The sequence below is a fragment of the Melospiza melodia genome, chromosome 8 (genome assembly GCF_035770615.1).
Source record: "Melospiza melodia melodia isolate bMelMel2 chromosome 8, bMelMel2.pri, whole genome shotgun sequence".
Classification (NCBI taxonomy): domain Eukaryota; kingdom Metazoa; phylum Chordata; class Aves; order Passeriformes; family Passerellidae; genus Melospiza; species Melospiza melodia.
Genome location: NC_086201.1, coordinates 23671199 through 23685459, shown reverse-complemented (window position 1 = coordinate 23685459; position 14261 = coordinate 23671199). Strand labels below are relative to the sequence as shown.

The window sequence follows — 14261 nt, the reverse complement described above, 5'->3', positions numbered from 1 at the left end:
TGAAACCCAACAGGTTTTCTTTGTATTCTTACCTTCAAAGCCATCATTGTCTATGTCTCCTAGATTGGCTATAGACTCTCCAAACCTTGCTGCATACGAGTCACTCCCACTGAGCTCTATGTTCAGCTCTACCATCTTTGCTCCCTGAAGGAAAACAGACACATGGCACATGAATGGAATATTACTCAAAATGTTAAAACTGCCAATATATACCCCCACCAAACTTATTGATGTAGAAGCAAGCATTTTCAGATACATTTTATGGTATTTAGTGTAAGAATAGTAAAGCGACTACACTTCCACTTCTGAACCTTAGAAAGAATGAAAAGAAGCCCATTCTAATGCATGATCTGTCCAGCCATGTCAATTGCAAAACAGGAGTACCAGTCTGTTTCCTGACTGGTACCAGTAACTGCATGCAAATGTTTCAGTCCTTGTTTGTTTCTGAAGGGCCTGGTAAGTTGCTCTTCAGCTGGCAGTTCAGTGGGAAGCACAGCAGTGGAGGAGAGCTTGGAAAGGGGCTGCAGGGGCAGGCTGTCACCACCTACAGCTCCTAGGAAACGAACCCAGTCTGTGTGCAGCTCCAGCACTGACTGGTGGGAGTAACTGTGCTACAGCTGACACTGCAGCCTTTGGGGGTGGGCTGTGCACTCCTGCTGGGGCAGTCATCACAGCCCTAATGCTGCTTTTTCCATATCTGGAAATATGGAATAAGAAGAGAGGTAAACTCTTCCTCTTACCCTGTTAAACCGGAATGGCTGTGTTGCCGTGTGTTTTTAAGAGAAAATACTTACAGAACCTGAATTAATATAGACATAAACTCTTCCCTCTTCTCTGATGGTACTTTCCATTGGAGCACCAACCAGTAAGTCTGAGTAGCCATCTGAATTCAGGTCCACAGCACAAACTGCAGCTCCAAAGTAAGAACCAAGCTGTGTGCAGACAAGAAATCATTATTATTTTTGCATTTTAATGAAGATGCACTAGAAGTTATGAGGTGCAGAAAAGCAATAGGACAGATTTACCTTTTTGCCCTTTACTTCAAAGAGAATATTTATTTCCCCCTCCTTGCTAAAAATATATGCCTAAAAGGAAAAGAAAACACAAGCAGAATTCAGCAAACTGTAATCTGGAACACTTCCCTGTGCTTTCTCTACAGCATGTGCTAGAGAATCAGCACAGCAGTGCTCAGTATCACAAATTACAGCTACCTCCTGCCTCCTACCTGCATCTTTCTTCAACACCACAGTTCACGTCAATGTTATCCAGATTGCCTACCCTAATTCCTTACTCAACTTTCCCCCATGAAAAGTCACATCTGATACTTGTCTTTAATATATTAATCTATATTGGAAGATCATAGTATTTTTGGGGTTATATTCATTAAGTCAATATTATAGACAATTCCTTACTTTACCAGTCTGCTCCTGTTGGGGAGCCCCTCCAATTACTTCTATACTGGATGGTGTCAGAAAATGTCCAGCTCCAATAGAATATCCTGCAAATCAGAAATGCACTATTCAATACTGGGAATGCTATGTAACAAAGAAAGAATAGGAGCATGCCTTATAAAAGCTCTCAACACCATAAATTATCATGAGTCTGACATTCAGACCTCATGCAAGTCAGCAATGAAAGCAGAATAGAAAGTTTTTGAAGTATAAGTAAAAGGTCACTACAGACAGTAAGTTCCATCAAGCACGAAAAAGTGTCAGAAACACTCATTTCTTCCCAAGAACTCAATTATCTGTCATACTTCAAAAATTTATTTATAAAATAAATTGCAAGCACCTTCTGATAATGCATATTCTGCAATTGTTCAGTAAGTCTACACTATTAATACAAATAAAAATTATCCAAGTAGATGCACTGGAATGTGGAAATAATAGATTCAATTGTTACTCTGACTATTATAACTGGATTTAAGAAAAATTAAATGTAGTGCTATTTCTATGTGCACATACACACATAAAGCACCATGGACACACACATGAAAATGTCAGGAACAAACTGCAAAAGCCTTATTATGCAGTAAGAAGCCATTACATCAGCTTTAGTAAATAAATCTACATTACAAAGCATTTCTGTATGTGGAGAGAGATTATAAACAGGACCATGTTTTGGTGCAGACATCCAGACACAGAATTGCAAAATAAAGGCTAACACCTTAACCTGTAGCTGCACAAGTCATCCTTACTCTTTCCAGAGTACATCACAACTCAGAATACAGGACAGATAACATATTCCACTACTCTTGCATTTACTGAATGACTGCTGATGTTCCTGAATGCAGAGGAAATGGAAAAATCATCTTAGATAGATGAGAACAAGCTTTGAATCTTTTGTCAGTGAACACAACTGCCTAGAATTAAAGTTCTCATTAAGCCACCTTTTTCTTTTCATATTTTAATCTAAAAGAGATGAACAGAGCAATTTATCATTTGAAGGTCAACATTTAGCTTTTATTTACTCAACAAAAAATTAAGGATGAACCTTAATTTACCTCCTCTGACATTTACTTTCTAGTTATTTTTGTTTTGCCAAAGTGCAAACATTATTAATTCTTAAGGACTTAAAAAAAAAAAAAGCCAAACATACACAAGAATTACAGTAATTACATAGTTCTCATTTTTCTTTAATGGTATTAAAATGTTTGGCAGGGGAACGGGAAATCACATAACTGACCCTTTAAAGGAATAGAGAAATGAAATTTTATTTCCAACGTCATAGTTTTCTCCTTTTTACCATGACTACAGTTTTTCAGTTTTCTGAAATGTTACTTGCCCTTCTCAGATTTCTCAAAGGAACTGTCTTCTACTTTATGATTTCTTTACGGCAGTTTAAGTGCTTAAGGTTACTTTTTCATCAGGGCCAGCTGAATTGAAAGGCTGAATAATTTTGAAAATTCCTTTTATAGAAGTCAGCTACGCCTCTCCAAGAGATTTTCAAGTAGTCAAGAAAATATTACCTAGTGTTATGTATTACAAATATCTAATTTCCTTCCTTCTTTCAGTTGTCTGGCACACGAACACCCTTGTTTCCTCCAACTTATGGAAAACGCTACAATACTACTGCACTTCCTGTAGTCTCTAGGTTCTTAATCATTATTCTTTATTTATGTTTTTCATTAAACTGTTAAAGATACCAATGCCTTTGTCCCTATGAGTGCAAGAATAGAGTAAGTAGATAATGCTATCTCCTTACATGCTTGAATTATACTCTGGTCACAATATACTTCCACCATTTGGTAGGGATAATTTCATTCATTACTTAAGGGAGCAATAGACTCAGACTTCTAAAAAATTAATTTGGTAACAGAATTAACCCTGAACAGATTTTTGTCTTCAACAATTATAAAGATGGCACAGATGCTGAGGGAGGGAAGGAAGGTACCTTTAAACCTTTTCAACCACACCATGGGGCTTCAACTGCAATATGAGGGAAAGGAGCAGAGGTTAAAGTAGCATGAAACTGCAAAATTCCAAGTTTATCACAGCTGTTACTGTACAGACATACAGATGAGTTAATGGTGCTCTTCTTCACCTTCCTGTAGAAGGGCAAGTTCAGAAGACATATGGCTCTGCTGAGCCAACATGCACCAGATCACTAGAGTGAAGCAAACTCTAGCTGACTTCAGGTCCTGGATGGCCAGGGCAACTAAGAGAGATCACATTTGTGTGCAAAGGCCTTCGCTAACCTCTCCTCAACACAGTCCTTATGCAGGTTTTTACCCATTTGCCTGGATCTGGCTTTTGGCTGTCAATGATTTGACTCATTCAGAAATTCTCATTCTTATACTTTCAGAAGCCGAAATCTGGAATGAATTTATTTTCCCTAGGCAGGTGCAGTACTTTTCCTGCTGATTACTATTGGAAAACTGGAGCTTTCCACTCTCTGAAGCTCTTTTTTTGTCCTGTGAAAGGTTAGAAGTTCTACTGGCTGACCCTAGGCATCTGCGTGTCTGATCCCCCTTCACCAGTCAGTCTCTCTTCTGCTTGACTTTCCCACAGAGTCCCTGTGGCCTTTGCAGGCCCAGAACTGAATTCTGAAGTCTTAGTTTCACTGTGTTTCACAATAGCTATTTCATAACATATGCCAACTTCCTATTGTCAGAGGAGTGGAATCAGAAACAGGAAATATTTATCCACGTGAACCAGAACTTCGAATGGGAAAATGCAAAACCCAATGGTCACAAGCAAAAATTTTCTTGCTTAGGAATTCAGGAAGGACAGATGAGCTTTTCTCAGTGCAGTGAGAACTCTGAAGCTGCTGCTGTTTTTTTGGCATAAACCTTTCCAAACTGTAGCACTAAATTCAGCTGGTTACTGGATATAGGCACATGAGTAGAACTTCACGGCCTTGGTTACAGACATTCATAAATGAGGGTTGCCTTCCCACATATCCAGGCTAAAATATGTTTGGAACAAAAAAGGAAAAAAAAAAAAAAAACAACATTGGAGGAAAGTTTGTTTCTAAAGGTCACAGCATAGTTCCCCTTATTGACAATACAATTAAGATTTCCCTGCAGCTTTCACTGTAAAAATTTTTTCATATTTCTGTTAAATGTGAAACCACTGTCTTTTCTGTGAAAGCTCGTGGCAGCATTGCAGACTTGAGTAAAATGAAAACCATTGCTAATCAGAAGCATTCCTACCTTCCAAATCAAGACAGGGTTAAAAGTCAGTGGAGAGATGGTAAGAATAGAAATCCACTGTTTGAGAAGTTTCCTCATAAAAAGAACAGAGAGGAAGCCTTATACATGAGTAATACTTCACAAAATTAGAAATCATCTGTAGAACTGTTGCTTCTGGGGTTAATAGTGAAAACACTCAAAAACATTGTGCACTCCCCCCAAGACCAGCCATTTAGCTTATATTTTAGTAAAGTGTTAAATCCTTTAAGTACCTAGATAACTGCCAGATTTCACTTGGTTACTGGAATCTGTGTAAGAGTGGATTGTACGTGCAGTTGTGTTGTATACAAACACAGAACCAGTCCAATAGAATGATCCAGGGGCTCCCATTATAATTAAGTCCTAAAAGAAAAGCAAAACAAAGCCATGTTACTCACATTGAAATATTCATGAAAATAAGCAAAACAAGTAAAATGTTCTTGTTTAGATCTCCTGTGAATTCTATGAAATGCTACTGGAGATGCATCTGGCTCAGCACTGGGGTTTACTAAATTACAGATAATATTTTCCAGACTTTGTAAAAATACCATTTTTAAAAGCTTTAAACTGTAACAACAAAATACAGCAATTCAGGATATTCTCTTCTCAAATGAGCTTTTTAGAAATCACAATCTTAGGATGGAATGAAGATTAAATAATAGAGAGTATTACTCTGTAAAGCAAGAAGGCAAGCATTATAAATGTTACATCAAACATATTAAAGATAATAATAAAATTTCATCCTCTGCTATATCCATGCCCTTTTTCCAGATGAAAAATAACTTAGGTTTAGTAAGGTGTAAAAGTATTCTTGGGATTAAAAATGAAAGCCTTACTTGGGAATTACCATGCAAGTCATAGCAAGATTTAATTAAAAATAAATTAAAAAGTGATTTTTCCCTCCCACAATAAAATACAGCATTGATGTTTGCATTTACACATCCCTTTTTAGACATTATACATAAAAGTAAGTATATAAACAGAGAGACTTCTGGTATCTTTAATACACACCTCAATGTAAAAACTAGATATTCCAGCCTGACATGACCCATGTCTTTCTCCATACTTTCGTGCATGATCTGCGAATGGGCAAGAAATATTCAAAAGGATGAGAAGCAAGTACTTCCAGAGTTTTGTCACCAGGCTTTCAATAGAAGTTCAGAAAACTTATGAAAAAACAAACAAACAAACACCTCCCCAAAAAGTTGGTTTTCAGTTCTGCAATAAAACTAAAACGACTGGTTTCTACTAGATAGCCTTTAGGTGCAATATACTATTGTAACAAACTTAAAACACTGTGTGTCACTTGATCACACCTGCCTTTGAAATATTGACTTTAAAGGCTATACTTTCAAAATTGTTCCCTGAATGAAACAGACAAATAGTTTGAGCACCACGTCTGGATACTCTTCCACTCTGTACTTCAGGCATACTCTGACAGGCTTGATTGAACTTGCCCTGTGCTCCACTGGTGCCATGAGGGGTTTGTGTTATGGCAGTCTCGGACATCCTGCTTTCATCCTAGCAATCCAACACTGTCCCAGCTCTGCTTTCCTGCAATTCTTTGCTGACTGCCTGCCATCAGGGTTCCCTTCATTCCATACACAGATTTGTACACTTAAAGTCTCCAAAGATAAAAAACACATGATTTCACTACCCCTTGTAAGAGTCTCCAAAGCCAGCAGTGGGACATTTGATGGCACTACTCTGTCTGCACAGGAAGATCACTTTGTCAGCTGATCCTTGCATTGGCAAGGCACAGGGCACGTGATTGTTCTCCTGGGTGGATGGTAGATAACAATGGGAAAGCATGGATGGAATCATTTGATAGATTCTGGTGCTGCCTCTTATTCTGCCCCTGAAGTTCTCCAAGGAAGAACCCCTGAAGGTCTCATGCCACAGCAGCAGCCTTGGCAGAAGACAAGTAAGGGACAAGGACATGCAATGTGACAGGCACTGCAGCACCTTTGCATCAAAGGCTAAGGAGCAGGTGGTACAATCACTTGCAGGTATTTCTGCTGCTCTGCTGTGAGACTCTCCAGAGCAATGACAAGAGTAAAGGAAGGAAGGATGTCCTCTACTGGCCTGGTTTTGAAAAGCACACATCCTTCAGCAATGCAATCTGGGAAAAAACTACTCTGATGCCCTGTTCCATTTTTTTTTTTTTTGCCTTTTGAAAGCAGGTTTTCTTTGAAGTGATAAACATCTTTACATCACAAACTGGGCTCATATCATCAGCACTCAGCCTCCAAGCCTTTGGCTGCAGAACACCTTCTCATAACAACACAGGCTTTTCACAAACTCTGCACCATTCAATTGCGTATCTCACCCTTCCCTACAAAAGGACTCAAGCCTTTTGCTTACCTATATGGCATGGGCGTATTCCATCGACAGTTCGGAAATCAGGAGAGATGGTAAAACAAATGCCCTGTGGCAGTTTGTGCTCAATTTTGACGTAAAACACATTTTTCCATCTATGTCCACAAGCCTATAGATATAAAACAAACACAGCATTTGACATGGAAGCCCAAGAAAGCTGGCTGCAGTGTGACAAACAGGCCCAGTGGTTAATACATACAATGATAGATCCGTCCTCCTTTGGTTGCCTTGACAAGCTGACACCCAGCCACTGATTATCCCGCTCTTCCACACACGTCTTCCCACAGTAGTTGCTACTGGGATGGCCTAGGAGACAAAGACCAGGGCTCTGAACAGAGGGACAAGGTGAAGAACAATGTGGTGGGTAACAGGAGAATCCAAGAACTCTGGGGGACGGTGCTGCAATTTGGATACGGTGGCTCTGACCTCTGTCTCACACAGGTCACACAGACTTTTTACTTTCTTCTTGAGCAAAGTTATGATTGTGGGTAGCCAAAGGGAACATCCTGGCTCTGAATGTGATAGGCTGGCAGTGAGGATGGGCTTCCCCATCATTACTCAGATAGAAAGTGACATTACACTCAATTCTGGTGAAGGGCTGTCCCTGTAAGTGCTCTTCAGCCTAAATGTTTGTAAGAAACACAAGTAATAACTGTGAGTGCCACCTAAACTCTAGCCTAAAGCAAACATCCCTCCAACTGTGTGTCTACTGGTAGCAGATCTTAAAACAATCTCTACTGCAAATGGCTATCAAATAAGGGTTGTATAACTGCCACCTCTGTTGGGGATGGCACATCATTACCTATGCACATCCTGCATGCTTCTTTCACTGTTGCAATTATTCACTAGCAGCTCTTAGTGTTGGTTCTTAAGTAGAGTTACTTTTTAAAACCTTGAGAAAACACACTGAAATGTCTTCTAATTCTGCCCCACAGCTCAAAAGGCCACAGTATTGCCAAGTTAGCAAACATCTGCTTTCCTCTGGAAAGCAGTAGCGAACCCCACAGTAAGGAGAAGCTACGCATTTATTCTAAGTTATATAAAGGAAGTTTTTAATTTTTAAGATGTTTGTATGAATAAGCATTAATCAAATTGTTGAATTGGTATTTTCTATGCATCAGCGTGATAGTTTATGAAAATAAGTTCTTATAAAATAAGGAAACACATTAGTTCATTTGAACAAACTCTTTTGCATAATTTTTAAAACTTTCTCAGATTGAATACAACTACAGGTGAACCCAAAATGTTTGAGGTTTAAGTGTTAGTTTAGTTATCCAGAAGAGGATGTCAGTACAGACCACAGAGTACTAATGCTGATGGGATATTGTTTGCACAGAAAAAAGCCCCATAAATCACACCCCACACCTTCTCACCCCTCGCCCCACCAAAAAGCCTGCAAAAATTAACCCACCAAACAAAACACCTGTGCTGAGAGCAGAACTGGCATTTATTACTGTCCAATGCATTAGAGAGTTTAAATGAATATATAGATTATCCTATTGGCTAATGTCAGAGATGACGCTTCCATGTACTGAATATACACTGCTTTTCAGAAACAAGTGTGGAATTTAGTTTTGGAACTGAATTATGCAATGGAAAACTTCTCACTACCTAAGGGAGACATTTCCATGGTTTACATGAATTAAAAAGCAGATTTATCTGATTGAAATATCCTCAGAAAAGAAAACTCCATTACACTCCCATGTGTAAGAATTAGTCCTCCTTTAAACTGCACAAGGCACTTCTGGTAATTCCCTTCTAGCAATGAGTTCCATCCTCTTCTAATAATGACTTACCTGGGACTTGCTTTTATGTGGACTTACAGGAAATGGGAGAAATAGAGAAGACCAGGGCAATAAATTGAGACCCCAAGAGACTGAGACTTTTTATCACTAAATCAAATAAAACCAGACAATGATGATGTGAGAGATGAGTAAGTTCAGCCTGTCTCAGTGTTTCCTTCCTGTGCCTCTTTCAGAGGTTTGTAACAAGAAAAAGCACCACCATTCTTTGACACTCAATGGATTGCATTCCCCTTTTCCTTTGCTCCAGTATACGTTGATTCAGGATTATTTTGGCCCTCTACTGAAACGCGGCCTTATGTTTCCTATCTTTCTCTGACTGGCAAGTATTCAACCACCTTGAAATTACAGACATTCGTGGGAGAGAGAAGCAAGAACCTGACATCCCAGACAGCCTGATGAGTCCCTGCTCAGGGTATGACATTATAAAAGCTTTATCAAATGAGAAAATGCAGCATTCTGCACAAGCAACAGAGCAGCACTGCATAAGCTCAAGAGGACATGGCAGCTTGGTTGCCTCAGGGAAAAGGAGCACGTGCTGTCATAAAGTCACTGAGAAATAAGTAATTGCCCATGCCTGTGTACATTACACAGCTGGAAGATACACTTCTGCTGCAATCCCCTCTGAACACATCCACAGAAACAATGCAACTGCACACAAATATGGTCAGAACTTAAAAAGCCACTTCTGGTTTTGGCCTCAAGGATCATAATACAGATGTTTGCAATGTCATCTGAGAAACCAGTTTTATATAACTTGCTCCAGTGTTTTCCATGCCCAACAGCCTCTCATCACCCACTTTATCCTTCCATAACTCCTCTGGTTCATTGCTAACTGATGAAAATGATGAAGTCTGCTGCAAAGGCAATAAGCGTCTTGATATCCTGCTCCTAGGTGTCAGGGCCTAAGAGTCTAGTTTTACTCACACAGGAACTACTTTCTGCTTTCATAGATCTGATGGGGTTTATCCCTCTTATGTCCCTCAAATGACTTCAACCCAAAACATTTTAAATTATATCCATTTCCATCTTTCTGTAACAGACCTGATGGGGTTTATCCCTCTTATGTCCCTCAAATGACTTCAACCCAAAACATTTTAAATTATATCCATTTCCATCTTTCTGTAACAGACCTAGGTCCAGAAGATCCCATGTTCCTTGGAATAGTATGGCTATTTGAAAGAGGTCACTTGCAAGGTATGAGCAATGCAAGCAACATAAAAAGCACACTACCAAAACTCAAACTTACTGAAATCAAAGTTGAACAGACACAGCTCTGCCTAGGGGAAAACCATTAACTGTTCACTTTTCCATTGTAATGATTCAGCTGGGGGAGCTAGAGGGCAATTTGTTCACAGGTTAATTGTAGCAGAGACTTAAAGGAGGGAGCAAGACTGAAACTGCAGGCAGAGCTTTCTGGCCTTATGTTAAACAGTATGCAGTGAATTTACTGCATTCATTTGTAGCTAAAACTATTTTTTTCTTTAGACAGGACGGCAAATTGCACAAATTATTTCCTATATACTTTCGCCAGTCAATCACTGTTTCAAATCTGACAGCAGTGCTACTGAAGAATTTCTGTAACATTTTATATGTCCAAAATTCAATAGGTCAAAATGTATAGAAAACTTTGTGTAAATTCCTCTGCAATAATCTGTGACTACCCCAAGCTGACGTGGGCAAGGATTTGAAACTCAAGACTAGAAGATGGACACAGTGCCTCAACCTGAAGTATTGTATTTTGTACTTGAAGTTTCATAATCAAACAAGCCTCTGCATCTAACATAAGCCATTATTTAAAAATACTCTGAATACATATAAATCTGCAGTCTAGAACACTTGACACCATAAACAGAAGTACTAGAACTCAAAAAGAGACTGAAAACTCTTCTATTCATCAATCAGAGAGAGATTTAAAAGTGTTAATGAGGGGCTAGGAAAAGGAAGCCTTACTAGTGTATCTCATTGCTCTCTTCAGCTCTTAAACCAGCCCAGGGCCTGCAACATCTTGAAGAACATTAAAATTCTTCAAAGTATGTCTGGATGAGTTATCCCAGATACTGTGATGACTGCAGCATAAGACTGCTCCCAGCAGACCTTTTGCTTCTGAGAAAGCAGATAGGGACTTGCGACACGTAAAAATACAAGAGCAGTTTTGTGTGATCAGAAGCTTCCTAATGGTTCATGAATCCTTCATTAATTAGTCATGGCAGTTTCAAGGCTACTTTAGCAAAAAGGAGTGACAAAGTATTTTAACATATTTATGTCTCCAAGTAATTCACATCCATTTATTACAGAAGCCCAAGCTTTTTATTTGGAAAGCCATTTCTATTGCCTGTTATCACCTCTACTTTTTTATGACTTATAATTAGAAACTTACCACCTCAAAGAGGTTTTTACCAGAACAAAATGCAAATTCAACTATTTAAGAGCAAGAAAGAAACATTTATTTCTTACTGTGCCTGTTCAGCAGCGCAATATATTGCCACACATTTTTCTAAGGAAATTCCCTATTCTATGAGATCAGAATCCAAACTCGAATGAGTTAGACAAAGATAATTAAGTTCAGCTTTGTAATTGCAAGTTTCCCTGCACATTTCTCTGACCTCAGATACTATGCCACTTCATTCACATCCCATGTTGCACAGCTGCCTTTGGCTTCTTCATTGACCTCCATGACCTGTTTTACAATACAGCACTTCTTTTCAGCTTCTATTTAACTTCAGAAATACTACAGACAAACCTTAGTGATGCAAAGATGTCATCTTTGCAGTAATGAAAACCTAGTTTGAAAAAATGTGGCATAACTACATAACTGTTTTAAAAAGTATGTTGCATAACCTGCAGCCTTCAATTCTGGGAATAGAGGCCATGTTAAGCTGAGCCTTTGGAACTACATAAACTTTTTCATATATCTGTTGCCTCATTTCACTTAGAATCCCTTAGGCTATTGAAGAAAAACCCATCATATTATTTCTTTGGAGATTTTGTTTCTCCATTGGCTAAATGAGCAAAGTGAAAGGCATTGCAGATGTTTGTAGTTTTCAAAGAATCTGAAATTTTCAAGTCTTCCTTTTCTTCCCTCACACAGTAAAGGACTATTTTTACTACCAATCTAGGAACAGGGATTTATTGACTCTTAGCATAAGTTATAAAGACACTACTTTAGTTGGCCTCCTAGATTTTTTGCAAGCCTCCTAAAAATCAGACAGCCAGAAAAAAAATAGGTCTTTGTTATGTATAACTTTTTAATAGATATAGTATTGGAATGAAATTACTCAACAAACCCCCAAAATACTACTTGGGCTGGTATAAATTTAATTTCCATTCTTTCTAGCAGCAACTGCTTGTTTTTTTCTTATAGGACTACACCTAATACACCACTGAAGTACCTTAGGTTTTTGTAGCCCAGTTACAAATTGAAACTCTTATATTGATTTGTAGCAAAAAAAGACTAAAAACAAACTGACAGAAGGCTAGAACCTGTCAGTTCTAAGTTTTATACACAGACATGTAGAGAAATAATTGTTTTAGTATTTTTTTGGTTACAGACTGCTGTCACCAAACAGAGCTCCGCCCTGACAGCCACCAGTTCATGGTGTGCCATTGCTTTCAAATATTTTGATAGCCCTTTTCCCGCGCTTCCCCGCGCTGGGTGGTGTGCTCATAACGGATGGGATACTCTGGGTCGGAGGGTGGCACAGTACAAGTTGGGGAAGATTCTCTCCATAGCACATGAATAGCGTCAACAGCACTGTATGCAAATGGACAGGAAGAGAGCCCAAAGCAATTCACACATGTTCATGGCAGCCCAGTGCAAAGCCTTCCCCTTTTTAACAAGTATCAAACGCTTGAAAGTTGAGTAAGTTCAGCCAGTTACATCTGCTAAGTATGGAGACCGTGGAGATAGAGAGAAGCCAAGTTAAATGCAGCACCCATAAACACCGATTCAGTCAAGAAGAACTTTGTTCGCCTGAAACTCCAATAAATCTGCAAGCAGGAGGAACCCATCAGCAAGACAGCTGTGGCTCAGAGTTACTTTAGGGTGGCTTCTACGAAGAGAAGGCTTTGCAGGAGAAAACATGATTTAGGCACATACTTCCACCCTCCCATCCCTGAGCTTATTGCATTCACCCACTGCCCTGAGAGCGGGGGCAGAGCGGGCTCACACCGAAACTCTCACGGGGCTTCTGACTCGGAGGCTGAAAGGTGAGAAACGGCTGTGGGAACATCTGTCACACCTAACTTCCCCAAATCAAGTTTTGGTCATGTCATCTCTCTTGATGCCGCCGCTACAGTCCTCGGGCATTAGCCCTTTGGCGAGAGGCACAGCACTCTGCAGTTTACGGCGGAAGGGCCCAGCACACCCCGCAGGGCAGCAGAGCGGAGCCGCGATGCGCGCAGGGCGGCGGGCACCCTCCGTCCGTCCATCTGTCCGTCCGTCCCCGGCCGCCGCCCCGCCGGGGTCTCCCCGCCCACGGCCCGCCGCCGACTCACCCAGCTGGAGCTGCTCGCACTCTCCGCTGGAGCTGCCCCCGATCCGGCACCGGAATATGGCCCCGGGGTTCACCACCGACTCGTTGGCGGGCCAGCTGGCCCGGGGCGCTCCCGCCACCAGCCTGCGGGGCAGAGACGGCAGCGTGAGGAGCCGCGGCCAGGGCAAGGCGCGACGGGCCCCCGCGGGGGCGGCCGGGCCGGGACTCACCATCGCTCCTGGCCGTGGCGGTGCAGGAGCACCGAGTAGCCGAAGAAGGTCCCGTTGCCCCCGCGGAAGAGCAGCGCGTGCTGCGTGTCCAGGTTGTAGGGCCGCGCCGTCAGCAGGCACAGGCACAGCAGGAGCAGCGGGGCGGCCCAGCCCGCAGCGCCCCGCGCCCTCCCGCAGCTCCGCATGGCTACGGCCGACCGGCAGCGCACCGACGCCGGCTTCCCGCCTCTCAGCTCGGCGAGAGGAGAGGGCAGGGCAGCGCCGCGCCCCGCCCTGCCCCGCCCTGGGTCACCCTCCCCGCGGCCCTGCTGGGGGTGTCCCCGCGAACGGGGGAGTCACACGGACACTCTGCCGCCGCCGCCTCCCCCCGCGCGGCCGCAGCCCCTCTCCCTGCCCGGGCGGCGGGGGTCGGGTTTCTCCCCGCCCCGTCCGCGCCCACGGGGACGCTGCGGAAGGGACGTGGCCCCCGTGTCCCCGGGCAGTGCACGGCCCCGTGGAACGCGACCATCCCGACCCCGGCGAAGCAGAGAGGGCCGCGTCCCCCTCGCTTCGCCTCGACGCACTTGCCGGCCGGGCCGGCAAAAGGGGATGCTGGAAACTTATCCCGAAATCTCCCGCCGAGCAGCGGGCGGGCAGCTCCACCCAAGCGCAGGACTGTGTTCTGAGGAAGGAAGTGTGGAGAGGATTGAGTTTTACCGTTACA

General features: G+C 42.0%; 1 protein-coding gene across 1 annotated transcript in view; it reads right to left on the bottom strand.

Moving 5' to 3' along the window:
* Positions 1-13754, bottom strand: part of ITGA4 (integrin subunit alpha 4) — a 34662-nt gene extending 20908 nt beyond the window's left edge. Inside the window, exons 1-10 of the mRNA XM_063162259.1 lie at positions 13559-13754; positions 13351-13472; positions 7251-7357; positions 7037-7160; positions 5684-5751; positions 4906-5035; positions 1413-1498; positions 1026-1085; positions 795-932; positions 33-144 (exon numbers count right to left, since the gene is read on the bottom strand). Coding sequence (XP_063018329.1) covers positions 33-144; positions 795-932; positions 1026-1085; positions 1413-1498; positions 4906-5035; positions 5684-5751; positions 7037-7160; positions 7251-7357; positions 13351-13472; positions 13559-13743 — 1132 coding nt within the window. The 5' untranslated portion in view covers positions 13744-13754. The remainder of the gene's footprint in view (positions 1-32; positions 145-794; positions 933-1025; positions 1086-1412; positions 1499-4905; positions 5036-5683; positions 5752-7036; positions 7161-7250; positions 7358-13350; positions 13473-13558) is intronic.
* Positions 13755-14261: the final 507 nt, after the last annotated feature.